General features: G+C 46.7%; 1 protein-coding gene across 1 annotated transcript in view; it reads right to left on the bottom strand.

Annotated features, from left to right (window-relative positions):
- Positions 1–1,014: 1,014 nt before the first annotated feature.
- LOC311118731 (rap guanine nucleotide exchange factor 5-like) overlaps positions 1,015–27,492 on the bottom strand; it is a 69,325-nt gene continuing 42,847 nt past the window's right edge. Inside the window, exons 9-18 of the mRNA XM_084157664.1 lie at positions 20,529–20,678; positions 11,567–11,664; positions 11,203–11,325; positions 10,789–10,967; positions 10,379–10,469; positions 6,994–7,044; positions 6,156–6,243; positions 5,444–5,508; positions 5,227–5,281; positions 1,015–4,047 (exon numbers count right to left, since the gene is read on the bottom strand). Coding sequence (XP_084013790.1) covers positions 3,929–4,047; positions 5,227–5,281; positions 5,444–5,508; positions 6,156–6,243; positions 6,994–7,044; positions 10,379–10,469; positions 10,789–10,967; positions 11,203–11,325; positions 11,567–11,664; positions 20,529–20,678 — 1,019 coding nt within the window. The 3' untranslated portion in view covers positions 1,015–3,928. The remainder of the gene's footprint in view (positions 4,048–5,226; positions 5,282–5,443; positions 5,509–6,155; positions 6,244–6,993; positions 7,045–10,378; positions 10,470–10,788; positions 10,968–11,202; positions 11,326–11,566; positions 11,665–20,528; positions 20,679–27,492) is intronic.

Raw genomic sequence — 27,492 nt, forward strand, 5'->3', positions numbered from 1 at the left:
TCCTCAACGGGGAAATTGAGCCTTCTCTCCGCTCTCTAGGGCTACGTCCAAAATGGCAACCTATTCCCTCTCTACATAGTGCACTACTTTGGACCAGAAGTAGTCTAAAAGTAGTGCGCTATATAGGGAGTAAGGTGCCATGTGGGACAGAACCTAGGCCTTCATCTGCCTCCTCTCTTCCCCCCCCCCATTAGCGTGCGGTGGCGGCGGTTAGGCAGTCATTAGGTGACAGGGAAATGAGGGGGTGCCTGCGATGTTGGGGAGGAAATGGCAGGGTGCACAGCCTGGCCCAGCAGGGCGCATGTCATAGAGAGGCATGTTAAAGGCCACACAGGGCACCTGGTTAAGGTCAATGAGGGCATTGGGCGGGGGAACAGACGCTTTTAGGGAACTGGAGGAAAGCTGGTCTTGTTTGTCATTGTACAGGGCTCTATGCAAAGTGTGCAGATAGTGATATTTGAGAGATTTCTGTTTGGTAAATAGCAACCTTGAGGATGAAGACTGAATATTTAAGGCATTATTTCTTTGAGAACATGTTGTATTTTAGTTACTAAACATGAAGAAAAAAACCCACCCAGAATTGTAAATATGAGTTAAGAAAGTGTTAACGTCAACATCTGTGTTCATGAATTGAAATGTTTATCGCTTGACCATGTGATAGTAGTTTCAGGATATGAGCGCTCAAAGTTGTGCCACTAGGAAGCAGTGGTAGACTGATGTACCTACTCTAACTGTATTGGTCTGATTCCATTTAAAGGCAGACTCAGCGAGATGCAGAAAGTAAACAGCATAGTGGGTAAATTTCCGTAATTATTAAAAGCGTTGAAGTGCTAGGCTCTGCTTCTCTGTACACAGCGTGAAGCGAACCCGCGCACATGCGCAGACACTGTGTGTATGAAGTCGTGCATCTCGCTCATCTCAATATTTGTGATGCTGCTCGTGGCAACGTCATTTCGCTGAGTCTCCCTTTAACATGTATTCGCACTTATTTCCAAAGAAACTCAACACACTGTATTCATAAAACAAAACATTTGATTTATTATTTAAAATTTCAAAATGATTGTAAAAAATGAAATGCATAAAGAAAACAGTGATGCGAGAGAAGATAATTGACTTTGTATTGCTTTGTTGCCCTTTTGGAAATAATATTTCTTAGTATAGGCTAATTTGGGCATTGTAGCGACATGTAGAATAAAAGTAGTTTACAAGGAAATTCTTATTGTTACATGCATATTTTACTTGGTGGTCAATCCATGGCTTTGCCACATCATGCAGACCAGCTCCTAACCCATTGGAACCATGGCAGGTACTAAACACTTGGTGTGCGTCCCAAATGGCACCCTATTCCCTACATAGTGCACTACTTTTGACAAGAGCCCTATGGGACCTGGGCAAAAGTAATGCACAATAGGGAATAGGAGGCCATTTGGGGCGCAGACACGACATGGAAGGGAATTATATTCAGCCAAAGAGCAGCAACTATACAAGTAATAAATATAATAATAAATAATTATCCATCTCCATGTCCAACCAGCGAATGCACAACATACTACAGTATATACATGGAATCTATAGTACATGACCTGCCTCAAAACACTATACACACCATAGATATAGATCTGTTCTATCTCTATGATACACACGTTACATATCAGGGGAATCCACAACAGGAGAACTGATGGTGGTACTGAAGAATCTCTATATCATGGTCTAATCTATTTTCAAAACCAGTGAAACATTCACAAAGAGGATTCCCTAGAATAGGATACAACATCCTGAGGGTGGATACGTGTACAGTTTATTGTTAAAAGCCATTTCTACAAGCTGAACTAATACTGCCACTGAAAGAAATAGGCAAAGGCATTTTCAACTGGACTAGAATGTTCAAAGGCAAAAGTGTTGACTTGATGTATTGCTGTTTCTTTATAGTGCCAGATACAGAGACATGACAGGTAATGTAAGGATCTGATGCCTCAAGCTACGTCTCTGATTGTCCACAGCTAAGACCAAACATCTAAGTCCACCGCTAAGTCCATAACTGTAGCATAACCCTTCTACTACTGTTGAGGATGGTTTTATTACATTATCTATAACTGTAACATAACCCTTCTACCGTTGGATGGTTTATTAGATTATCTATAACTGTAACATAACCCTTCTACTGTTGAGGATGGTTTATTACATTATCTATAACTGTAAAATAACCCTTCTACCGTTGAGGATGGTTTATTACATTATAACTGTAACATAACCCTTCTACTGTTGAGGATGGTTTATTACATTATCTAGAACTGTAACATAACCCTTCTACCGTTGAGGATGGTTTATTACATTATTTATAACTATAACATAACCCTTCTACTGTTGAGGATGGTTTATTACATTATCTATAACTGTAACATAACCCTTCTACTGTTGAGGGTGGTTTATTACATTATCTAGAACTGTAACATAACCCTTCTACCGTTGACAATGGTTTATTACATTATCTATAACTGTAACCTAACCATTGTACCGTTGAGATGGTTCATAACATTATCTATAACTGTAACAAAACCCTTCTACTGTTGAGGATGGTTTATTACCTTTCTCACTTTACTCAGAAAATGAATCTTAAAAAAACATAATTTCAGTCCTTGAGCCTATTTGGAAGTGACATTTATGCAATAATCACACACACACACACCCTTTTCAATATTGTTGTTTAAATCAATTTAGCTTAACAGCAGTCTAGTGTGTGGTGGTCATGTACTGGAGGTCTGGCAAGTGTAGTGTCCTGGTTTATTTATTTTTATTTTTTTCTCATTTAGCAGACGCTCTTATCCAGAGCGACTTACAGGAGCAATTAGGGTTAAGTGCCTTGCTCAAGGGCACATCGACAGATTTTTCACCAAGTTTGCTCGGGGATAAGAACCAGCGACCTTTCGGTTACTGGCACAACGCTCTTAACCACTAAGCTACCTGCCGCCCGGGGTAAGTGTCGTGGTTTGAAAGTGTCCTGGTTTGAAAGTGTCCTGGTTTAAAAGTGTCCTGGTTTGAAAGTGTCCTATTTTGAAAGTCCCCAGAAGGTTGATGCTTTAATTGGTTTTGTGTAGATAGATAATCAAGGTGTGGTCACCTGTTTGGAAGCAGATAACAACAACCTGAAGCTATCAATACACAATTACTGAAGCAGGGTCCACATTCATAAAGCGTCTCAGAGTAGGAGCATTGGTGTAGTGGAGTAAGGGCCCCAACAATGTACCCACCTTTTGCAGAAAAATGCACTGAAAGAATAGGAAGCCTTACTTTTTTCACTGCGACCAGCGATCCGAGTTTATCCAGCTATTTATCCACCACGACATACTGAATAGGAGTGCTGATCTAGGTCCCCCCTGTCCATTCATTATGATCTAAAAGGCTAAACTGATCCTAGATCAGCACTCCTATTCTGGGATCCTTTGATCAATACGGATCCAGATCTATTTGTTCAACTGAGAAGCTCTTTGGTTATCTCTGCTCCATCGTTGCTCAGTATTCCAGTATGCCTTTTGGCGCCATCTTGTGGTTGGCCAGCGTCACACGGTCATCTCTCTGTCGGCTCTGGCCAACCCTACTCCCGGGGAGCTTCAGGGCATGCAGGCTTTTGTTCCAGCCCTGCATTAACCCACTTAATTAAACTCATCAAAGTCCTGCTGTGTGTGCAGCTGATTAGTAGAACCCTGTGTGTGTCTGTGTGTGTGTGTGTCTGTTAGAGCTGGGCTGGAACAAAAGCCTCCACACTTTGTAGCACTCTAATAGAGTTGGCTAACCCATGTTTCTCTAGGTTGATAACCGAGTGCTGAGGGATGTTTCCAGAGACTGGTTGGTACCCTGCTCCTTGGTTGTCTGACTTTGAGGGGTGGAGGGAGGGAGGGAGGCAGCCTCAGAGAGTGTATGTGTGGTCTATCTACACACGGGGCTCCAGTCTGTGGGAAAGTTCAAACAGAGTCTGCTGATTGTCAATGACGTGAAGGTAGTCGACATAGGCCCGCAGCTCCGGACTGATCTTCTGGGGCATCCCGTTCCCTAGGAGGTAAACCACACAGTAAATACACACATTTACACTTACACACTCACGCATGCACACACGCACGCTCACACTCACACACTTAAACACACACACATGCTGGCTGAGCATTATCCATGACAGGAGATAGTCGTTGGTGCACTGTCTTCATTACTGTAAGTGGTTGTGTACTGTATGGGGTTCTCAGCATCAATGAGTCTATCAATTTACTATAGTAACACATCATGTTGTTATTGATGAACTGATGATCTAATTGGATACTGTTATTCTGTTGACTGCTGTAGTTGAGTCATTTTGAATGGACAATGACTGTAGAAAGTCAACACTGTGACATGTTTACTGCGTTATAAGGGATGACTGTAGAAAGTCAACACTGTGACATGATTACTGTGTTATAGTGGATGACTGTAGAAAGTCAACACTTTTACATGTTTACTGTTATAGTGGCTGACTGTAGAAAGTCAACACTGTGACATGATTACTGTGTTATAGTGGATGACTGTAGAAAGTCAACACTGTGACATGATTACTGTGTTATAGTGGATGACTGTAGAAAGTCAACACTGTGACATGTTTACTGTGTTATAGTGGATGACTGTAGAAAGTCAACACTGTGACATGTTTACTGTTATAGTGGATGACTGTAGAAAGTCAACACTGTGACATGTTTACTGTGTTATAGTGGCTGACTGTAGAAAGTCAACACTGTGACATGTTTACTGTGCTATAGTGGCTGACTGTAGAAAGTCAACACTGTGACATGTTTACTGTGTTATAGTGGCTGACTGTAGAAAGTCAACACTGTGACATGATTACTGTGTTATAGTGGATGACTGTAGAAAGTCAACACTGTGACATGTTTACTGTGTTATAGTGGCTGACTGTAGAAAGTCAACACTGTGACATGATTACTGTGTTATAGTGGATGACTGTAGAAAGTCAACACTGTGACATGTTTACTGTGTTATAGTGGCTGACTGTAGAAAGTCAACACTGTGACCTGTTTACTGGATGTAAGTAATGACTTGAGCATGGAGGTTCAAGGCTCATCAAAGTTGATGGTCATTGATCTAAGACCGTGTGAGAGTAAGACACACAAGTACACACATACACGTACACACGCACACACACACGCACACACGTACATGCACACAAACACACACACACTCTTCACCCACCCATGTGATCCTCCTGACAGTGTCTGATGAGACGCACGGTGTCGGCTATCATGTGCTGCAAGAGGAGATGGACATCATCATACACATCAAATACACATCAAACACATATTTTAGATGACATGTTTTCTGCGTTATAGATTGTCTATAGTTGAGGAGTTGAGGAAACACGAGGTACATTGACATGTTCAACCCCCTCCATCATAATGGAGCGACTTACCAGCTTTTCAAAATTGACCAGGTTATCGAGAAACGTTTTGTTGCCCTCGTGAATGAACGTGATGTCTAAGAGAAAGGGAGTAATGTACCAGCGTTAAAATACTGAGCGCTAGTGCGTCGATCCTGATTTTAAATTTAGCTCACAATATTCCTGTTGGCATTTCAGACCACTGCAGGGTTCAGGAGGCAGTGATGACAGTAACATTTCAGACCACTGCAGGGTTCAGGAGGCAGTGATGACAGTAACATTTCAGACCACTGCAGGGTTCAGGGGGTAGTGATGACAGTAACATTTCAGACCACTGCAGGGTTCAGGGGGCAGTGATGACAGTAACATTTCAGACCACTGCAGGGATCAGGAGGCAGTGATGACAGTAACATTTCAGACCACTGCAGGGTTCAGGGGGCAGTGATGACAATAACATTTCAGACCACTGTAGGGATCAGGAGGCAGTGATGACAGTAACATTTCAGACCACTGCAGGGATCAGGAGGCAGTGATGACAGTAACATTTCAGACCACTGCAGGGATCAGGAGGCAGTGATGACAGTAACATTTCAGACCACTGCAGGGATCAGGAGGCAGTGATGACAGTAACATTTCAGACCACTGCAGGATTCAGAGGGCAGTGATGACAGTAACATTTCAGACCACTGCAGGGTTCAGGGGGCAGTGATGACAGTAACATGCAGTGTTCTCTGAGTCTAGGCACCTTTCAGTAACAGAAGAAGGAAAGGGATCTTGGGCGTCTTCATCTTCTTGAAAGCGTCCCTGTAGGCTTTGTGGTTGAGAGAGGGGTCCTGTGAAGACATGTACAGACAGATGTGATGTGTGACGCTTGTCTTTGGCGAGAAACGTGTTCTGCTGCGTTCCAAATGGCAACATATACTTATGACTAGGGCCCATAGGGGGTCCATAGGGCTCTGGTCAAATGTACAGTGAGGGAAAAAAGTATTTGATCCCCTGCTGATTTTGTACGTTTGCCCACTGACAAAGACATGATCAGTCTATAATTTTAATGGTAGGTTTATTTGAACAGTGAGAGACAGAATAGCAACAAAAAAATCCAGAAAAATGCATGTCAAAAATGTTATTAATTGATTTGCATTTTAATGAGGGAAATAAGTATTTGACCCCCTCTCAATCAGAAAGATTTCTGTCTCTCACTGTTCAAATAAACCTACCATTAAAATTATAGACTGATCATTTCTTTGTCAGTGGGCAAACGTACAAAATCAGCAGGGGATCAAATACTTTTTTCCCTCACTGTAGTGCACTATGTAAGTCATAGGGTGCCATTTGGGACTCAAACATGTGCACTGAAGGAGCCCTCACAACCCCTACCATATGTTACTGTGTCCCCAGAGACCAGACCTAGTGATAATTATCAAGCCTGCTGCTTCTATTAACTCAACGTTGAAAACGTGTAGCCTGTTTAATGGCCAGATGACCCAACATGTTCTTAATACTAGACGTGCAACACAGAATTCCATGTAGAGTCACGTTCATTATTACAGGATCTCTATACAATCTGAGAAAAATGAACTTACTGTCAACATCTCCAGCTCCGAAAACAGTTTTTTGAATTTTCCTGGAACTTTCTGATGGAAAGAAAAACAGGTTGAGTTGGGGACAGTTCGAAATGTACTGGGTCTACTCAGACCCTCCCCTGTATTATTACCACCATAAATAACAATAACTGTAGTAACCCTGTGTTTGTAAACGTGGATATCGACTTCAGTTGGTTTTGTGGCACAGTCGATGCCGCACAGGGCTACCGGCCAGAAGGTCGACCACCACGTACGAGCTCACTCTCCCTGGTTGTCTCATTACACTACGATCAGACCCGGCTGTAGACAATGATCAGCTAAGGGGAAATCAGATTTTCAACAGTTTGATGCTATATTTATAATTATATGCAATATTTGCAATTAATTTCCCACCAGGGGAGGATGCTGAGGAGAGGACGGCTCATATTAATAGCCGGAACTGAACAAATGGAATGTCATCAAACACATGGAAATCATGTTTTGTTGTATTTGATACCATTCCACTTATTCCGCTCCAGCCATTACCACAAGCCCGTCCTCCCCAATTAAGGTGCCACACCAACTTCCTGTGTTTTCCACCAACAGGTTTCTATGCCGATGCACCACACACAACCATTAAGCAACGTATACCGATTACTGACTTAGAGCGCTTATCATCATGGTTTGCGTTTTTAACATCACAATCAAGTAGAGTATGTCGATCTCCAAAAACAGGAAATACATCCCTCCCTACTCAGTATCGAAGGCTTAGTGTGACAATCTCCGAACGTCATTAAACTTTTTGGTGTTTTGTAACAGATGTCTCTTTCCATTAATCAAATGGTCGTTGCGCAGTTAAGATGCTGGAATTGAGTGTACAAAACATTAGGAACACCTGCTCTTTCCATGACATAGTCTGACCAGGTGAATCCAGGTGAAAGCTATGATCCCTTATTGATGTCACTTGTTAAATCTACTTCAATCAGTGTAGATGAAGGGGAGTAGACAGGTTAAAGAAGGATATTTAAGCCTTAAGACAAATGAGAGATGGATTGTGTATGTGTGCCATTCAGAGGGTGAATGGGCAAGACAAAAGATTGAAGTGCCTTTGAATGGGGTATGGTAGTAGGTGCCAGGCACACCGGTTTGTGTGTCAAGAACTGCAATGCTGCTGGGTTTTTCACGCTCAACAGTTTCCTGTGTGTATCAAGAACGGTCCACCACCCAAAGGACATCCAGCCAACTTGACACAACTGTGGGAAGCATTGGAGTCAACATGGGGCAGTATCCCTGTGGAACGCTTTCGACACCTTGCAGAGTCAATGCCCCGACGAATTGAGGCTGTTCTAAGGGCAAAAGGGGGTGCAACTCAATATTAGGGAGGTGTTCCTAATGTTTTGTACACTGTGTATATTAGAGTGGAGTGGATGAACGTGAGCAAGTAGCCTACAGGAGACTTTTGAAGTAGCCTTATCAGATTAAAACATTGTGACTATATTTAGGCGTTTAGGTTCTAGGTCGAAGAATAGCCGCTCAGATGGGAAAGGAGGCAGAACGTGTGTTAAGCTTTCCTGAATAACTGGGCCTGCTGGGAGCACAGGCCTACGTGGAGAAGACTTGGGAGAATGACGATCGGCAACAGACAGTGCATCAGATGTAAAAATACAGCCAGACTGACCTGCTACTGTGCCTTTCTAGAATCTGTAGAGAGTAGACCCACAACTGATCCATGGAATGAAACATTCAAATAACACGGCTTTTACGCCATTTTCAAATGACATTTTCACTACAGTCTACAGCCTAGAGTAGAATTGTACTCACTTGATAACAATAATGGAATTATTCATTGCATTGTGGTGTTGTAGGCTAGTTCAGGTAGGATCATTGTATTGTCCCTAAACAAGACCAATAGGGGAGCTTTTTGAGCTGCATGTCTTCACTCTTCTTTCATGCGCAATGATGCACCTGGCCTGTCTGCTGCCTATCAGCTATTCCTCTATCCTGGGGATTTATATTGAACATTGGTGCAGATTTGAATGATTTTATATGTGGTATGATTGCTAGTTAACCTATTGCAGATCTGGACAAAGTATCCACCTACTACTGTAGTCACTGGATAGAGGGCAGTTAGACTGGTAGACTATATATGATCCACCTACTACTGTAGTCACTATGGATAGAGGGCAGTTAGACTGGTAGACTATATTGACCTGTGGTATAGAAAGCATGTGGAAAAGCATAGTGCAGAAGGGAAGTACCAAAACACCTTGATAGGGGAGGTGCATGCAAGCAGATGAGGAAATGTGGCTATATGGAAGACATTATATAGTAAACCAGAGAAAAATGCACTACCCTCCCCTGTGCCCAATAAAAACACTATCCTCCCCTGTGCCCAATAAAAACACTATCCTCCCCTGTGCCCAATAAAAACACTACCCTCCACTGTGTCCAATAAAAACACTATCCTCCCCTGTGCCCAATAAAAACACTATCCTCCCCGGTGCCCAATAAAACACTACCCTCCCCTGTGCCAAATAAAAACACTATGCTCCCCTGTGCCCAATAAAAACACTACCCTCCACTGTGTCCAATAAAAACACTATCCTCCACTGAGCCCAATAAAAACACTACCCTCCACTGTGCCCAATAAAAACACTATCCTCCACTGTGACCAATAAAAACACTATCCTCCACTGAGCCCAATAAAAACACTATCCTCCCCTGTGCCCAATAAAAACACTACCCTCCACTGTGCCCAATAAAAACACTACCCTCCCTGTGCCCAATAAAAACACTACCCTCCCCTGTGCCCAATAAAAACACTATCCTCCACTGTGACCAATAAAAACACTACCCTCCACTGTGTCCAATAAAAACACTATCCTCCACTGTGACCAATAAAAACACTACCTTCCCCTGTGCCCAATAAAAACACACTACCCTCCCCTGTGCCCAATAAAAACACTACCCTCCACTGTGTCCAATAAAAACACTATCCTCCACTGTGACCAATAAAAACACTACCCTCCACTGTGCCCAATAAAAACACTATCCTCCACTGTGCCCAATAAAAACACTACCCTCCACTGTGACCAATAAAAACACTACCCTCCCCTGTGCCCAATAAAAACACACTACCCTCCCCTGTGCCCAATAAAAACACTACCCTCCCCTGTGCCCAATAAAAACACTACACTCCACAGTGCCCAATAAAAACACTACCCTCCACTGTGTCCAATAAAAACACTACCCTCCCCTGTGCCCAATAAACACTCAACCCTCCCCAAAGCAACAAAAGAAAGTTACACAACTCTCTCCTATTTTGACAATCAAGACCAGTTTCTTTGAAAAGCTTAAAAGACATCCCATCATAAACAGTCACGTACAGAAGCAGATACACACTGACCTCCCAGGTCTGACTGAGGCGGCTAACTGCTGCGGTGTTCAGACCCATAACGATGGCAAAGAAAGAGTTGAGGTTCCTCTGGGCTTTACAGCTGAGGAAATAAAGACAGACACACTGTTAACACCAGCTTCATACAGTGGTGAGACAGGAATACTATCTGTAATTCCTCACTAAACCACAGGAGGGGGCATCCTGTCCATGCAAACCTCACTATTGAATACGTTAGACCAGCTATAATAGGATTGTAGATTGCTGTAGTTGAAGTATTGGGCTCTTAGTGAAATGGACCAGTCATACTGCTGTAGAAGAGGACATCAGTACATTTTGAGGATCTAACAACTCTGCTCTGAATGCTGGATCCTACTATGTTGTGGTCAGAGAAGAGGAGAGGGAAGAGGAGAGTTGCTCACTGGGCAGCGATCTTGATGAACTTCTTGATGAGCTGGACTCTCTTGCAGAGCGTAGGACACATCAGGACTTCTGTCATCACCCACAGCTGTACCTCGTTGCAGCGCTGCAGCAGAAGCTCCAGCGCCACCGTGTGGCCACCGCTGGCATGACGGCTGAACGTGAAGTACACAAGCTCTTGCTGTACGGGAGAGAGACCGGACCGGACCGGACAGGACAGGGTTGAGCTTGTAGAAAGCTTTGAATCACTAAGATCTTTAACTGTGTCCCAAATGGCACCATATTCCCTTTATAGTGCAGTACTTTGGACCAGAGCTCTATGGGCCCTGGTCAAAAAAAAGTGCAGTATAGTGAATAGGGTGCCAATTGGGACGCATGCATAGTGTAGGTGATGGACAAAAGATGATGTCACGGACCTCATGTATTGAGTTGAAGATGCTCCAGTCAAAGTTTGTAAGGGTGACAGCCACGTCCCATGTGTTCGTACTCAGCATGCGAGCTGACCTCTGTTGTAGCTCTGTGTTGTCTGTGAACGGGTTCTGAGAGGAGAAATGAATGTGTTATATGTTCTGTTGGGACATGTAATAACATTATTTTCTGATGTTATTACCCTGTGGGTTATAGGCTGGAAGCAGGTCCAATAGGTATCAGGAATAGAATGTGATAAACCAAATAATAAGTTGTTTGATAGGAGGCCTGAGTACTGTCAAATCTGCTAGATTCATTCACTTTGTAGCCTGCTGAGGAACTTCATTGAAGTGGACTCATTGTGATTCCTACCATGACTTCACTCAGGTCCTTTCTGCGCACGTGCAGCCTCCCCACCGCTGTCAGCGAATCAGAGTAGAGCCTGTCTTGAGGCTTCAGGAGGAGTTTCTCTGGAGAGAGGAAGCATCACACACACACAGACACACACACACACACACAGCACAGCACAGCCATTATAAATATGTCAGCCAGCGTGTCACCTGCTATCTGGTGTAGATAAGTGTCCGTTCTGTTCTGCACGGGTCAGTCAGTGTAGGGTTGGGTCTGTTCTGCAGGAGTCAGTCAGTGTAGGGTTGGTTCTGTTCTGCAGGAGTCAGTCAGTGTGGTGTTGGTTCTGCTCTGCAGGAGTCAGTCAGTGTAGGGTTGGTTCTGCTCTGCAGGAGAGTCAGTCAGTGTAGGGTTGTTTCTTCTCTGCAGGAGTCAGTCAGTGTAGGGTTGGTTCTGCTCTGCAGGAGTCAGTCAGTGTAGGGTTGGTTCTGCTCTGCAGGAGAGTCAGTCAGTGTAGGGTTGGTTCTGCTCTGCAGGAGTCAGTCAGTGTAGCCACAGCGGCTGATAACAGAAAAGGACTACATGTCGGGACCGCAGGCCTTTGTTCATTCCTGCTCGCTTTCCAAGTCTACAGAATTTCACTCATTCATTTAACAGAATATATAATGTTGTGTCACTGGGCGTTAAGGTCAGTAGATGACGGCATGGTTTAATCATTGTTTTTACAGTCGTGCTTTCAGAGTATCTGGATGTGTATATTAATCATTGTTTTTACAGTCTTGTGCTTTCAGAGTATCTGGATGTGTATATTAATCATTGTTTTTACAGTCATGTGCTTTCAGAGTATCTGGATGTGTATATTGGCTATAGAAGGAGATACTGTCCCAGAATACTGCATCTACACAGAGTCAAAGACAGGCAGACAGGTGGACAGACTTTATATGTATATACTGTATTCTTGTCAAGGCTCATCCTATATAACTAATGCTGTCTATTCATATACTGTCCATACTGTCTTTACACACCATTATATGGACATAATATACATATATATATACAGTGAGGGAAAAAAGTATTTGATCCCCTGCTAATTTTGTACGTTTAACCACTGACAAAGACATGATCAGTCTATAATTTTAATGGTAGGTTTATTTGAACAGTGAGAGACAGAATAACAACAACAAAATCCAGAAAAACGCATGTCAAAAATGTTATTAATTGATTTGCATTTTAATGAGGGAAATAAGTATTTGACCCCTCTGCAAAACATGACTTAGTACTTGGTGGCAAAACCCTTGTAGGCAATCACAGAGGTCAGACGTTTTTTTGTAGTTGGCCACCAGGTTTGCACACATCTCAGGAGGGATTTTGTCCCACTCCTCTTTGCAGAACTTCTCCAAGTCATTAAGGTTTCGAGGCTGACGTTTGGCAACTCGAACATTCAGCTCCCTCCACAGATTTTCTATGGGATTAAGGTCTGGAGACTGGCTAGGACACTCCAGGACCTTAATGTGCTTCTTCTTGAGCCACTCCTTTGTTGCCTTGGCCGTGTGTTTTGGGTCATTGTCATGCTGGAATACCCATCCACGACCCATTTTCAATGCCCTGGCTGAGGGAAGGAGGTTCTCACCCAAGATTTGACGGTACATGGCCCCGTCCATCGTCCCTTTTGATGCGGTGAAGTTGTCCTGTCCCCTTAGCAGAAAAACACCCCCAAAGCATAATGTTTCCACCTCCATGTTTGACGGTGGGGATGGTGTTCTTGGGGTCATAGGCAGAATTCCTCCTCCTCCAAACACGGCGAGTTGAGTTGATGCCAAAGAGCTCGATTTTGGTCTCATCTGACCACCACTTTCACCCAGTTCTCCTCTGAATCATTCAGATGTTCATTGGCAAACTTCAGACGGGCCTGTATATGTGCTTTCTTGAGCAGGGGGACCTTGCGGGCGCTGCAGGATTTCTGTCTTTCACGGCGTAGTGTGTTACCAATTGTTTTCTTGGTGACTATGGTCCCAGCTGCCTTGAAATCATTGACAAGATCCTCCCATGTAGTTCTGGGCTGATTCCTCACCGTTCTCATGATCATTGCAACTCCACGAGGTGAGATGTTGCATGGAGCCCCAGGCCGAGGGAGATTGACAGTTCTTTTGTGGTTCTTCCATTTGCGAATAATCGCACCAACTGTTGTCACCTTCTCACCAAGCTGCTTGGCGATGGTCTTGTAGCCCATTCCAGCCTTGTGTAGGTCTACAATCTTGTCCCTGACATCCTTGGAGAGCTCTTTGGTCTTGGCCATGGTGGAGAGTTTGGAATCTGATTGATTGATTGCTTCTGTGGACAGGTGTCTTTTATACAGGTAACAAACTGAGATTAGGAGATTTCCCTTTAAGAGTGTGCTCCTAATTGTCAGTAGCTGAGTGTAGATGCGGTGAGGAAATCAAGCGCAGGAAACACGGGCGTTCGTCAACAGACTTTAGTTAACAAAATGCAGCACCAAACAGGCGAACAGCCAACCCAACCGGGAGGCAAAATACAAATTACGCACAACACACACAGTGCGTAAAATGAAGATAGTGCACACAGTGCGGACTCTCGGAAAACAACAAACACGAGAGTAATACAAAAAGAGCAACAGCTTGACAAAAAACAATACCACATAACACCTGCCCCCACACACGGAAACTAAATAGGCAACCAAATCAAACACTAACAAGGGACAGGTGTACAAACAGACAAAACCAAACAAACATGAAACATCGAACGGTGGCAGCTAGTACTCCGGGGACGACGACCGCCGAAGCCTGCCCGAACAAGGAGGAGGAGCAGCCTCGGCCGAAACCGTGACAGTACCCCCCCCCTTGACGCGCGGCTCCAGCCGTGCGCCGATCCCGGCCTCGGGGACGACCAGGACGACGCGGAGCAGGGCGCGTAGGATGACCCCGATGGAACTCGGTCAGCAGGGACAGGTCTAATATGTCCCTCCTCGGCACCCAGCACCGCTCCTCCGGGCCGTACCCCTCCCACTCCACGAGATATTGGAGACCCCCCATCCGGCGTCTCGAATCAAGGATGGACCTCACAGTGTACGCCGGAGCCCCCTCGATGTCCAACGGGGGCGGAGGAGTCTCTTCTATCTCATAGTCCTGGAGTGGACCAGCTACCACCGGCCTGAGGAGAGACACATGGAACGAGGGGTTAATATTCCTGTAATCAATAGGCAGTTCTAACCTGTAACACACCTCGTTCAACCTCCTCAGGACTTTGAATGGTCCCACAAACCGCCGACCCAGCTTCCAGCAGGGCAGGCGGAGGGGCAGGTTTCTGGTCGAGAGCCAGACTCGATCTCCAGGTGCGTACACAGGCCCCTCACTGCGGTGGAGATCGGCGCTCGTCTTATGCCGACGGATGGCCCGCTGCAGATGAACGTGGGCAGCGTTCCATGTCTCCTCTGAGCGCCGCACCCACTCATCCACCGCAGGGGCCTCGATCTGGCTCTCGTGCCAAGGTGCCAGAACCGGCTGGTACCCTAACACACACTGGAAAGGGGTTAGTTGGGTGGAGGAGTGGCGGAGAGAGTTCTGTGCCATCTCGGCCCACGGAACGTATCTCGCCCACTCCTCCGGCCGGCCCTGGCAATAAGACCTCAGAAACCTACCCACATCCTGGTTGACACGTTCAACCTGCCCATTACTCTCCGGGTGGTAACCCGAGGTAAGGCTCACCGAAACCCCCAACCGTTCCATAAACGCTCTCCACACTCTGGAGGTGAACTGGGGGCCTCGATCAGACACTATATCCTCGGGTACCCCGTAATGCCGGAAGACATGGGTAAACAGAGCCTCAGCGGTCTGTAGGGCAGTAGGGAGACCCGGCATGGGAAGGAGACGACAGGCCTTCGAGAACCGATCCACAACGACCAGGATGGTAGTATTCCCCTGTGAGGGGGGAAGGTCTGTAACAAAATCCACCGAGAGGTGGGACCAGGGTCGTTGTGGAACGGGCAGGGGTTGTAGCTTACCCCTGGGCAAATGTCTGGGCGCCTTACACTGGGCACACACCGAACAGGAGGAGACATAAATCCTCACATCCCTGGCTAACGTTGGCCACCAGTACTTAGTGCTAAGGCAGTGAACTGTCCGGCCGATACCTGGATGTCCAGAGGAGGGGGACGTATGAGCCCAATAAATGAGGCGATCGCGTACCTCGAGCGGAACGTACGTCCGACCCACTGGACACTGTGGAGGACTTGGGTCGGTGCGTAACGGCCGCTCGATCTCTGCATCGACCTCCCATACCACCGGTGCAACCAGACAAGACTTTGGTAGTATGGGAGTGGGCTCAACGTACCTCTCCTCTGTGTCATACCGCCGAGACAGGGCATCTGCCTTCCCGTTCTGGGACCCAGGGATGTAAGTGATTTTAAACACAAACCGGGCTAGAAACGTAGTCCAGCGGGCCTGGCGAGGATTCAGTCTCCTAGCTGCCCGGATGTATTCCAGGTTACGGTGGTCAGTCAAAATGAGGAAAGGGTGTTGAGCCCCCTCAAGCCAATGCCTCCACACCTTTAGGGCCTGTACCACGGCTAACAGCTCCCTGTCCCCTACGTCATAATTCCGCTCCGCCGGACTGAGCTTCTTAGAATAAAAAGCACAGGGGCGGAGCTTAGGTGGTGTGCCAGACCGTTGTGAGAGAACGGCCCCAATACCGGCCTCGGACGCGTCTACCTCTACCTGGAATGGTAAAGCGGGATCCGGATGCGCCAACACCGGCGCCGAGGTAAACAGGTCCTTCAGTCTCCCAAAAGCCCTGTCCGCCTCAGCTGACCACCGCAAGCGCACCAGACCCCCCTTCAACAGAGACGTTATGGGAGCTGCCACCTGTCCAAAACCCCGGATAAACCTCCGGTAGTAATTCGCAAAACCCAAGAACTGTTGCACCTCTTTCACAGTGGTTGGGGTTTGCCAATTACGCACAGCTGACACCCGGTCAACCTCCATCTTCACCCCTGACGCAGACAACTGATAACCCAAAAAGGAGACCGACTTCTGAAAGAACAGACATTTCTCTGCCTTGACATATAGGTCATGCTCCAACAGCCTCCTCAACACTCGGCGCACCAGGGCTACATGCTCTGCTTTGGTAGAACTGTACACCAGAATATCGTCTATGTACACGACTACTCCCTGCCCCTGCATGTCCCGGAAAATCTCATCGACGAAGGATTGGAAGACTGAGGGAGCATTCATTAACCCATATGGCATGACGAGATACTCGTAATGACCGGAGGTCGTGCTAAACGCTGTCTTCCATTCATCGCCCTCTCTAATGCGCACCAAGTTATATGCGCTCCTGAGATCCAATTTTGTGAAGAACTGAGCACCGTGTAATGATTCCGTCATAGTCGCAATCAGAGGAAGTGGATAGCTGTACTTCACCGTAATCTGATTGAGACCGCGGTAATCAATACACGGGCGCAGACCTCCATCCTTTTTCTTCACAAAAAAGAAGCTTGAGGAAGCGGGTGAAGTGGAGGCCCGTATGTATCCCTGTCTCAGAGACTCTGCGATGTAAGTTTCCATCGCCTTCCTCTCCTCTTGAGACAAGGGATACACATGGCTCCGCGGGAGGGCTGCTCCTAACTGGAGATCTATCGCACAATCCCCCCGTCTATGAGGCGGCAGCTGCGCCGCCCTAGTCTTACTAAACACCAGTGTCAAATCCTCATACTCGGGGGGAATATGCAGTGCAGGCATTAGATTCGGACTTTCCACCGAGGTCGCCCCTATGGAAACACCCAGACACAGCCCCTCACACTGAGCAGACCACCCTTTAAGAGCTTTCTCTCGCCACGAAATAGTAGGGTCATGGGTAATCAACCAGGGAAGCCCCAGCACCACCGGATACGCAGGAGAGTCAATCAGATAGAGCTGAATCGTCTCCTCATGACCCCCCTGCGCCTCCATCTTAAGGGGCGCTGTGACCTCCCTAATCAACCCAGATCCTAACGGACGGCTATCTAGGGCATGTACAGGGAAAGGCTTATCAACGGGAAGGAGAGGAATCCCTAATTCTACACAGAACTGGCGATCTACAAAGTTCCCAGCTGCGCCTGAATCGACTAGCGCCTTATGCTGGGAACGAGGTGCTACCTGTGGAAAACAAACAGGCAAGGTTATGTGAACGACAGAAAGCTCTGGGTAAGTAGGGCGCCTACTCACCTGGGAGGACTCCCCAATGCGTGGCCTGCCTTCACCTCCACCGGGGGACCTTCCCCAACACCTAGCCGCGGTGTGCCCTCCACGGCCACAGTTGGTGCAGGGGACGGCCCCCCTCGGGTTCCTACTCCTCCTTTCTCTAGCGCCAGCACCTCCGAGCTCCATAGGGCTCGGCTCGGAGGTGCTGGAGGGTGAAATGGGCGACCCCCATCCGGGACGTCCACGGGTGGCGAGCAGGGTGTCCAACCGAATGGCCATGTCGACTAGTTGGTCAAACGTCAACATGGTATCCCTGCACGCCAACTCTCTTTGGACGTCCTCCCGGAGGCTACAACGGAAGTGGTCTATGAGGGCCCGCTCATTCCACCCTGCATCTGCCGCTAGAGTCCGGAACTCCAGGGCAAAATCCTGTGCGCTCCTCATCCCCTGTCGGAGGAAGAACAGACGCTCCCCCGCCGCCTTCCCTTCTGGTGGATGGTCGAACACGGCCCGGAAGCGGCGGGAGAACTCAGCATAGGTGATGGTAGCGGCGTTCATTCTCCTCCATTCGGCGTTGGCCCACTCCAACGCCTTGCCGGTGAGACAGGAGATGAGGGCGGAGACGCTCTCGTGTCCCGAGGGCGCCGGGTGTACGGTGGCGAGGTAGAGCTCCACCTGTAGCAGGAACCCTTGACACCCGGCAGCGGAGCCGTCGTACGCCCTCGGGAGCGAGAGCCGAATCCCACTGGGTTCCGGAATGTGGACTGGAGGACTGACCGATGGGGATGGTCCGGTAGGTGGGGGCGTGGGTACCCCGCTGCTTTCCCATCGGTGGAGAGTGTTCATCACCCGATCCAAGGCGTGACCGATCTGGTTAATCCGGTCCTCCTGTCCACGAAGACGGTCCTCCATGACCTCTGTCGGCGCGGGTGCTCCTGCTGACTCCATGATGTGATGTGGTATTCTGTCAGTAGCTGAGTGTAGATGCGGTGAGGAAATCAAGCGCAGGAAACACGGGCGTTCGTCAACAGACTTTAGTTAACAAAATGCAGCACCAAACAGGCGAACAGCCAACCCAACCGGGAGGCAAAATACAAATTACGCACAACTCACACAGTGCGTAAAATGAAGATAGCGCACACAGTGCGGACTCTCGGAAAACAACAAACACGAGAGTAATACAAAAAGAGCAACAGCTTGACAAAAAACAATACCACATAACACCTGCCCCCACACACGAAAACTAAATAGGCAACCAAATCAAACACTAACAAGGGACAGGTGTACAAACAGACAAAACCAAACAAACATGAAACATTGAACGGTGGCAGCTAGTACTCCGGGGACGACGACCGCCGAAGCCTGCCCGAACAAGGAGGAGGAGCAGCCTCGGCCGAAACCGTGACACTAATCTCAGCTCGTTACCTGTATAAAAGACACCTGGGAGTCAGAAATCTTTCTGATTGAGAGGGGGTCAAATACTTATTTGCCTCATTAAAATGCAAATCAATTTATAACATTTTTGACATGCGTTTTTCTGGATTTTTTTGTTGTTATTCTGTCTCTCACTGTTCAAATAAACCTACCATTAAAATTATAGACTGATCATTTCTCTGTCAGTGGGCAAACGTACAAAATCAGTTCAATTTTTTCCCTCACTGTATATATATATATATATATATATATATATATTCTGGTCTCTGACATTGCTTGTTCTGATATTTCTTAATTTCTCTGGATTTTTCTGGATTCTGTGTGTGTGTGTGTTGTGTTTTTATTTGTATTTATATAATTTTTTATATTGCTAAGTATTACTGCACTGTTGGAGCTAGAAACACAAGTATTTCGCTGCACTTGTGATAACATCTGCAAATCTGTATACGTGACCAATAAACTTTGATGTGATATGATTTAGACAAGCAGGCAGACAGACAGACAGATCATTGAAACTCTAGTGAATCCCTGTGTGTGTCAGATTGTGGTTAGTAGGTGACAGCCAGCAGGACCAGCTCCTCCAGTGTATTGTATTAGGTATGATTAGGTTGTGGTTAGGGTAGAATAGATACTATTTTCCATTGGTTGGAAACTAAATGTGTCTTCTGCCTTTTCCAGCATCCCCAGATACACGCACACACGCACGCACGCACACACGCACGCGCGTGCACGCACACACGCACGCGCGTGCACGCACGCACACACACACAAACACACAGGGTCAGCTGCAGTGTAGCATCACTGGATGGAGAGCAATTGTGTGGGGTTTAGTGCCTTGCTCAAGGGCACAACGGCATGAAACAGTACTTAGGATCAGAGACCAGCAGCCATCCAGCTGCCAGTTCAGTTCCATTCCCATTTTTTGGTGTCGCCCGGCCCGGGGCTTGAAGCTTCCGGTTGCTGGTCCACCTCGCTAACCCCTAGGCTACTGGCGTCAGGTTAGAGTAAGGGTTAGGCTATGGTTGGGGTTAGGTTATGTCGTGTTAGGTTGCGGTTAGTAACCTCAAGGGTAGGTGACAGCCAGCAGGACCATCTCCTCCAGTGTGTTGTGTTATGGTTGGGGTTAGGTTATGGTTAGGTTAGGGTTAGGTTGTGGTGAGTTACCTCCTGAATAGGTGACAGCCAGCAGGACCATCTCCTCCAGTGTGTTGTGTTGTGTTAGGTTAGGCTATGGTTGGGGTTAGGTTATGGTTAGGTTGTGGTTAGTTACCTCCAGGGTCGGTGACAGCCTGCAGAACCAGCTCCTCCAGTGTGTTGTGTTGTCTTAGGTATGGTTAGGTTAGGGTTAGATTAGATACCTCCAGGGTAGGTGACAGCCAGCAGGACCAGCTCCTCCAGGGGGACATCCAGTCTCTCAGCCACCTCCTGCAGCAGCCCCTGGGCCACAACACTGGCCAGGCTCCTCACACTCAGATATGAGTCCATGGTCACGTACACATGACACAACACTGAGGAGGAAGGGAGAGAGGTAGAGAGAACACTGTTTATCCCATAGAAGTAGAACAAATAGAACGGAGTTGGAACTTCTGACCATAGCAATTTGAATGGTCAACTCATGGGTGTTCTCAAATGGCAAACCTGTATCATAAAGTGGTAAATAAGGTGATGCATGTGAATTATGAGACCATTAAACAGAAAATTGGGAATTTCATTGTCTCATTCTGTCCAACCTCAAGGATTCCCATTGTTACTCTGTCTCCTCACAGTGCTTACTGATGTTTAGACAGCGACGGGTGAGGTTGTGTCTCTCGCTGGACAGCGACGGGTGAGGTTGTGTCTCTCTCTGGCGGGAGGTAAGCTTGGCTCATATGGTGTCGAGTAAAGATTAAACCATGTATTTAGATTGTAGGTAGGTAGGTATTGTAGTTAGGTATTGTAGTTAGGTATTGTAGGTAGTTTATCTAGGTAGTTATTGTAGGTTATTGTAGGTAATTATTGTAGGTAAGTATTGTATTCGGCTGAGCCCGGTGAAGCACGAGGCTAGCTAACTCACTACCTGGACCAATACTGGTAACTATTAGCAACTGTGGATAGTTGTTTCCAATGTTATTCCACGCTTAAGAGTACCTGTAATTATGCCAGCTAGCTACCTACCATTCAGCTGTTTTTCTAACCTCATTATCTGAAGCGTTAACGTTAGGTAGTTTGTAGCTACTGTACTCGAAATGTAGCTACCTGGATAGCTAACTAAACAATAGCTGGAACGACCTAGCGTTTATATTTGGAGACGCTTTCTCTCCGTTGGGACAGACGCGAACTGGCTGAATTGATTCAGTGGCTAGCTTTGCACTTAACTGGCTAACAGTAGCTACTAAGGGTAAGCTATAACCTACATTTATTTTTGTTTTGTTTTTACATACTGGTAACCAGAGTCGTTCAAGGGAATTCGGGACATGGGTGACTAGCTAACGTTAGCTTGGCTCTCTGTGTGTTCGTGCCGTGGGAGGAGGGGTTAGTTCATTGGCAGAGAGCAATGGCTAGCTAGTATGCTAACTATTCTAGCTAACTAACTGGCTGAATAAGTTGACGACGTACTCACTCAAACTGTAAAAACTACCCCAAAACTTTACACAACGTTAGACACGGACACGAATGATCTGCTTGGCGTGTTAACACACTGGTGGTTTGTTGTAACCGAGTATTGGTGCTAAACCGTGTTATTGGAGGCTGGCATGCTAGTTGGCTTTGGCGTCATATGATTCGGTGTACCAAGTTAGCTAGCTGAATAAACTAAGTTAGAGTCTATTCCTAGAAACATTGAACCGCTGTAGTTTACAACAATTATAATTTCTAAAGTGGAAGTTGGGAGAGTTATATTTGAGTGTTTCAGTGAAACGTAAGTGAGGGAGGCCCCGCTCTCTCGCTTTCCCAGATGTTTAGTTCATTTCATTCCGATCTCCTTTGCATTATTGTAGCCTTTCTCTGTAGCCTGTCAACTATGTGTCTGTCTATCCCTGTTCTCTCCTCTCTGCACAGGCCATACAAACGCTTCACACCATGTGGCTGTTGCCACTCTAATCTGGTGGTCCCTGCGCGCATGACCCACGTGGAGTTCCAGGTCTCAGGCAGCCTCTGGAACTGCCGTTCTGCGGCCAACAAGGCAGAGTTCATCTCAGCCTATGCTACCCTCCAGTCCCTCGACTTCTTGGCGCTGACGGAAACATGGATTACCACAGAAAACACTGCTACTCCTACTGCTCTTTCCTCATCTAACCATGTGTTCTCGCATACCCCGAGAGCATCTGGTCAGCGCGGCGGTGGCACAGGAATCCTCATCTCTCCAAAGTGGACATTCTCTCTTTTTCCCCTGACCCATCTGTCTATCTCCTCATTTGAATTCCATGCTGTCGCAGTCACTAGCCCATTCAAGCTTAACATCCTTGTCATTTATCGCCCTCCAGGTTCCCTTGGAGAGTTCATCAATGAGCTTGACGCCTTGATAAGTTCCTTTCCTGAGGATGGCTCACCCCTCACAGTTCTGGGTGACTTTAACCTCCCTACGTCTGCCTTTCACTCATTTCTCTCTGCCTCCTTCTTTCCACTCCTTTCCTCTTTTGACCTCACCCTCTCACCGTCCCCCCCTACTCACAAGGCAGGCAATATGCTTGACCTCATCTTTACTAGATGCTGTTCTTCTACTAATCTCACTGCAACTCCCCTCCATGTCTCCGACCACTACTTTGTATCCTTTTCTCTCTCGCTCTCCTCCAACACTACTCACTCTGCCCCTACTCAGATGGTAATGTGCCGTTGCAACCTTCGCTCTCTCTCTCCCGCTACTCTCTCCTCTTCCATCCTATCATCTCTTCCCTCTGCTAAATCCTTCTCCCTCCGATCTCCTGATTCTTCCTCCTCAACCCTCCTCTCCTCCCTTTCTGCATCTTTTGACTCTCTATGTCCCCTATCCTCCCGGCCGGCTCGGTCCTCCCCTCCTGCTCTGTGGCTTGACGACTCATTGCGAGCTCACAGAAGAGGGCTCCGGGCAGCCGAGCGGAAATGGAGGAAAACTAGACTGCCTACGGACCTGTCATCTTTTCACTCCCTCCTCTCTACATTCTCTTCCTCTGTTTCCGCTGCTAAAGCCACTTTCTACCACTCAAAATTTCAAGCCTCTGCCTCTAACCCTAGGAAGCTCTTTGCCACCTTCTCCTCCCTGCTGAATCCTCCTCCTCCTCCCCCTTCCTCCTCCCTCTCTGTGGATGACTTCGTCAACCATTTTGAAAAGAAGGTTGACGACATCCGATCCTCATTTATTAAGTCAAATGACACCGCTGGTCCTGCTCACACTGCCCTACCCTATGGTTTGACTTCTTGCTCCCCTCTCTCTCCAGATGAATTCTTGCGACTTGTGATGGCCGGCCGCCCAACAACCTGCCCGCTTGACCCTATCCCCTCCTCTCTTCTCCAGACCATTTCCGGAGACCTTCTCCCTTAACTCACCTCGCTCATCAACTCATCCTTGACCGCTGGCCATGTCCTTTCCATCTTCAAGAGAGCAAGAGTTGCACCCCTCCTCAAAAAACCTACACTCGATCCCTCCGATGTCAACAACTACAGACCAGTATCCCTTCTTTCTTTTCTCTCCAAAACTCTTGAGCGTGCCGTCTCTAGCCAACTCTCCTGCTATCTCTCTCAGAATGACCTTCTTGATCCAAACCAGTCAGGTTTCAAGACTGGTCATTCAACTGAGACTTCTCTTCTCTGTGTCACGGAGGCTCTCCGCACTGCTAAAGCTAACTCTCTCTCCTCTGCTCTTATCCTTTTTTATTTTATTTTATTTCACCTTTATTTAACCAGGTAAGCCAGTTGAGAACAAGTTCTCATTTACAACTGCGACCTGGCCAAGATAAAGCAAAGCAGTGCGATAAAAACAACAACACAGAGTTACATATGGGGTAAAAAAGGATCAGAAAATATATATACAGTGTGTGCAAATGTAGCAAGTTATGGAGGTAAGGCAATAAATAGGCCATAGTGCAAAATAATTACAATTAGTATTAACACTAGATGTGCAAGAGATGATGTGCAAATAGAGATACTGGGGTGCAAAAGAGCAAAATAAAAAACAATATAGGGATGAGGTAGTTGGGTGGGCTAATTTCAGATGGGCTGTGTACAGGTGCATTGATCGGTAAGGTGCTCTGACAACTGATGCTTAAAGTTAGTGAGGGAGATAAGAGTCTCCAGCTTCAGAGATTTTTGCAATTCGTTCCAGTCATTGGCAGCAGAGAACTGGAAGGAATGGCGGCCAAAGGAGGTGTTGGCTTTGGGGATGACCAGTGAGATATACCTGCTGGAGCGCAGACTACGGGTGGGTGCTGCTATGGTGACCAATGAGCTAAGATAAGGCAGGGATTTGCCTAGCAGTGATTTATAGATGGCCTGGAGCCAGTGGGTTTGACAACGAACATGTAGTGAGGACCAGCCAACAAGAGCGTACAGGTCACAGTGGTGGGTAGTGTATGGGGCTTTGGAGACAAAACGGATGGCACTGTGATAGACTACATCCAATTTGCTGAGTAGAGTGTTGGAGGCTATTTTGTAAATGACATCGCCGAAGTCAAGGATCGGTAGGATAGTGAGTTTTACGAGGGCATGTTTGGCAGCATGAGTGAAGGAGGCTTTGTTGCGAAATAGGAAGCCGATTCTAGATTTAACTTTGGATTGGAGATTCTTAATGTGAGTCTGGAAGGAGAATTTACAGTCTAACCAGACACCTAGGTATTTGTAGTTGTCCACATACTCTAGGTCAGACCCATCGAGAGTAGTGATTCTAGTTGGGTGGGCGGGTGCCAGCAGCGTTCGATTGAAGAGCATGCATTTAGTTTTACTAGTGTTTAAGAGCCGTTGGAGGCTACTGAAGGAGTGTTGTATGGCATTGAAGCTCGTTTGGAGGTTTGTTAACACAGTGTCCAATGAAGGGCCAGATGTATACAAAATGGTGTCGTCTGCGTAGAGGTGGATCTGAGAGTCACCAGCAGCAAGAGCGACATCATTGATAAGAGTCGGCCCAAGAATTGAACCCTGTGGCACCCCCATAGAGACTGCCATAGGTCCAGACAACAGGCCCTCCGATTTGACACATTGAACTCTATCTGAGAAGTAGTTGGTGAACCAGGCGAGGCAGTCATTTGAGAAACCAAGGCTATTTAGTCTGCCAATAAGAATGCGGTGGTTGACAGAGTCGAAAGCCTTGGCCAGGTCGATGAAGACGGCTGCACAGTACTGTCTATTATCGATCGCGGTTATAATATCGTTTAGGACCTTGAGCGTTGCTGAAGTGCACCCATGACCAGCTCGGAAACCGGATTGCATAGCGGAGAAGGTACGGTGGGATTCGAAATGGTCGGTGATCTGTTTGTTAACTTGGCTTTCAAATACTTTCGAAAGGCAGGGCAGGATGGATATAGGTCTGTAACAGTTTGGATCTAGAGTGTCACCCCCTTTGAAGAGGGGGATGACCGCGGCAGCTTTCCAATCTCTGGGGATCTCAGACGTTACGAAAGAGAGGTTGAACAGGCTAGTAATAGGGGTTGCGACAATTTCGGCGGCTAGTTTTAGAAAGAAAGGGTCCAGATTGTCTAGCCCAGCTGATTTGTAGGGGTCCAGATTTTGCAGCTCTTTCAGAACATCAGCTGTCTGAATTTGTGTGAAGGAGAAGCGGGAGGGGGGGGGGGGGGGGGGGGCATGGGCAAGTTGCAGCGGAGAGTGCAGAGTTGGTGGCCGGGGTAGTGGTAGCCAGGTGGAAAGCATGGCCAGCCGTAGCAAAATGCTTGTTGAAATTCCCGATTATTGTAGATTTATCGGTGGTGATAGTGTTTCCTAGCCTCAGTGCAGTGGGCAGCTGGGAGGAAGTGCTCTTATTCTCCATGGACTTTACAGTGTCCCAAAACTTTTTGGAGTTAGTGCTACAGGATGCAAATTTCTGTTTGAAAAAGTTAGCCTTTGCTTTCCTGACTGCTTGTGTATATTGGTTCCTAACTTCCCTGAAAAGTTGCATATCGCGGGGGCTATTTGATGCTAATGCAGTACGCCACAGGATGTTTTTGTGCTGGTCAAGGGCAGTCAAGTCTGAGGAGAACCAGGGGCTATATCTGTTCTTAGTTCTGTATTTTTTGAATGGGGCATATTTATTTAAGATTGAGAGGAAATTACTTTTAAAGAACAACCAGGCATCCTCTACTGACGGAATGAGATCTACAGTGGGGGAAAAAAGTATTTAGTCAGCCACCAATTGTGCAAGTTCTCCCACTTAAAAAGATGAGAGAGGCCTGTAATTTTCATCATAGGTACACGTCAACTATGACAGACAAATTGAGAATTTTTTTTCCAGAAAATCACATTGTAGGATTTTTAATGAATTTATTTGCAAATTATGCTGGAAAATAAGTATTTGGTCACCTACAAACAAGCAAGATTTCTGGCTCTCACAGACCTGTAACTTCTTCTTTAAGAGGCTCCTCTGTCCTCCACTTGTTACCTGTATTAATGGCACCTGTTTGAACTTGTTATCAGTATAAAAGACACCTATCCACAACCTCAAACAGTCACACTCCAAACTCCACTATGGCCAAGACCAAGAGCTGTCAAAGGACACCAGAAACAAAATTGTAGACCTGCACCAGGCTGGGAAGACTGAATCTGCAATAGGTAAGCAGCTTGGTTTGAAGAAATCAACTGTGGGAGCAATTATTAGGAAATGGAAGACATACAAGACCACTGATAATCTCCCTCGATCTGGGGCTCCACGCAAGATCTCACCCCATGGGGTCAAAATGATCACAAGAATGGTGAGCAAAAATCCCAGAACCACACGGGGGGACCTAGTGAATGACCTGCAGAGAGCTGGGACCAAAGTAACAAAGCCTACCATCAGTAACACACTACGCCGCCAGGGACTCAAATCCTGCAGTGCCAGACGTGTCCCCCTGCTTAAGCCAGTACATGTCCAGGCCCGTCTGAAGTTTGCTAGAGTGCATTTGGATGATCCAGAAGAGAGAGATTGGGAGAATGTCATATGGTCAGATGAAATCAAAATATAACTTTTTGGTAAAAACTCAACTCGTCGTGTTTGGAGGACAAAGAATGCTGAGTTGCATCCAAAGAACACCATACCTACTGTGAAGCATGGGGGTGGAAACATCATGCTTTGGGGCTGTTTTTCTGCAAAGGGACCAGGACAACTGATCCGTGTAAAGGAAAGAATGAATGGGGCCATGTATCCTGAGATTTTGAGTGAAAACCTCCTTCTATCAGCAAGGG

Source organism: Coregonus lavaretus, assembly GCF_964263955.1.
Source record: "Coregonus lavaretus genome assembly, chromosome: 3".
Lineage (NCBI taxonomy): Eukaryota > Metazoa > Chordata > Actinopteri > Salmoniformes > Salmonidae > Coregonus > Coregonus lavaretus.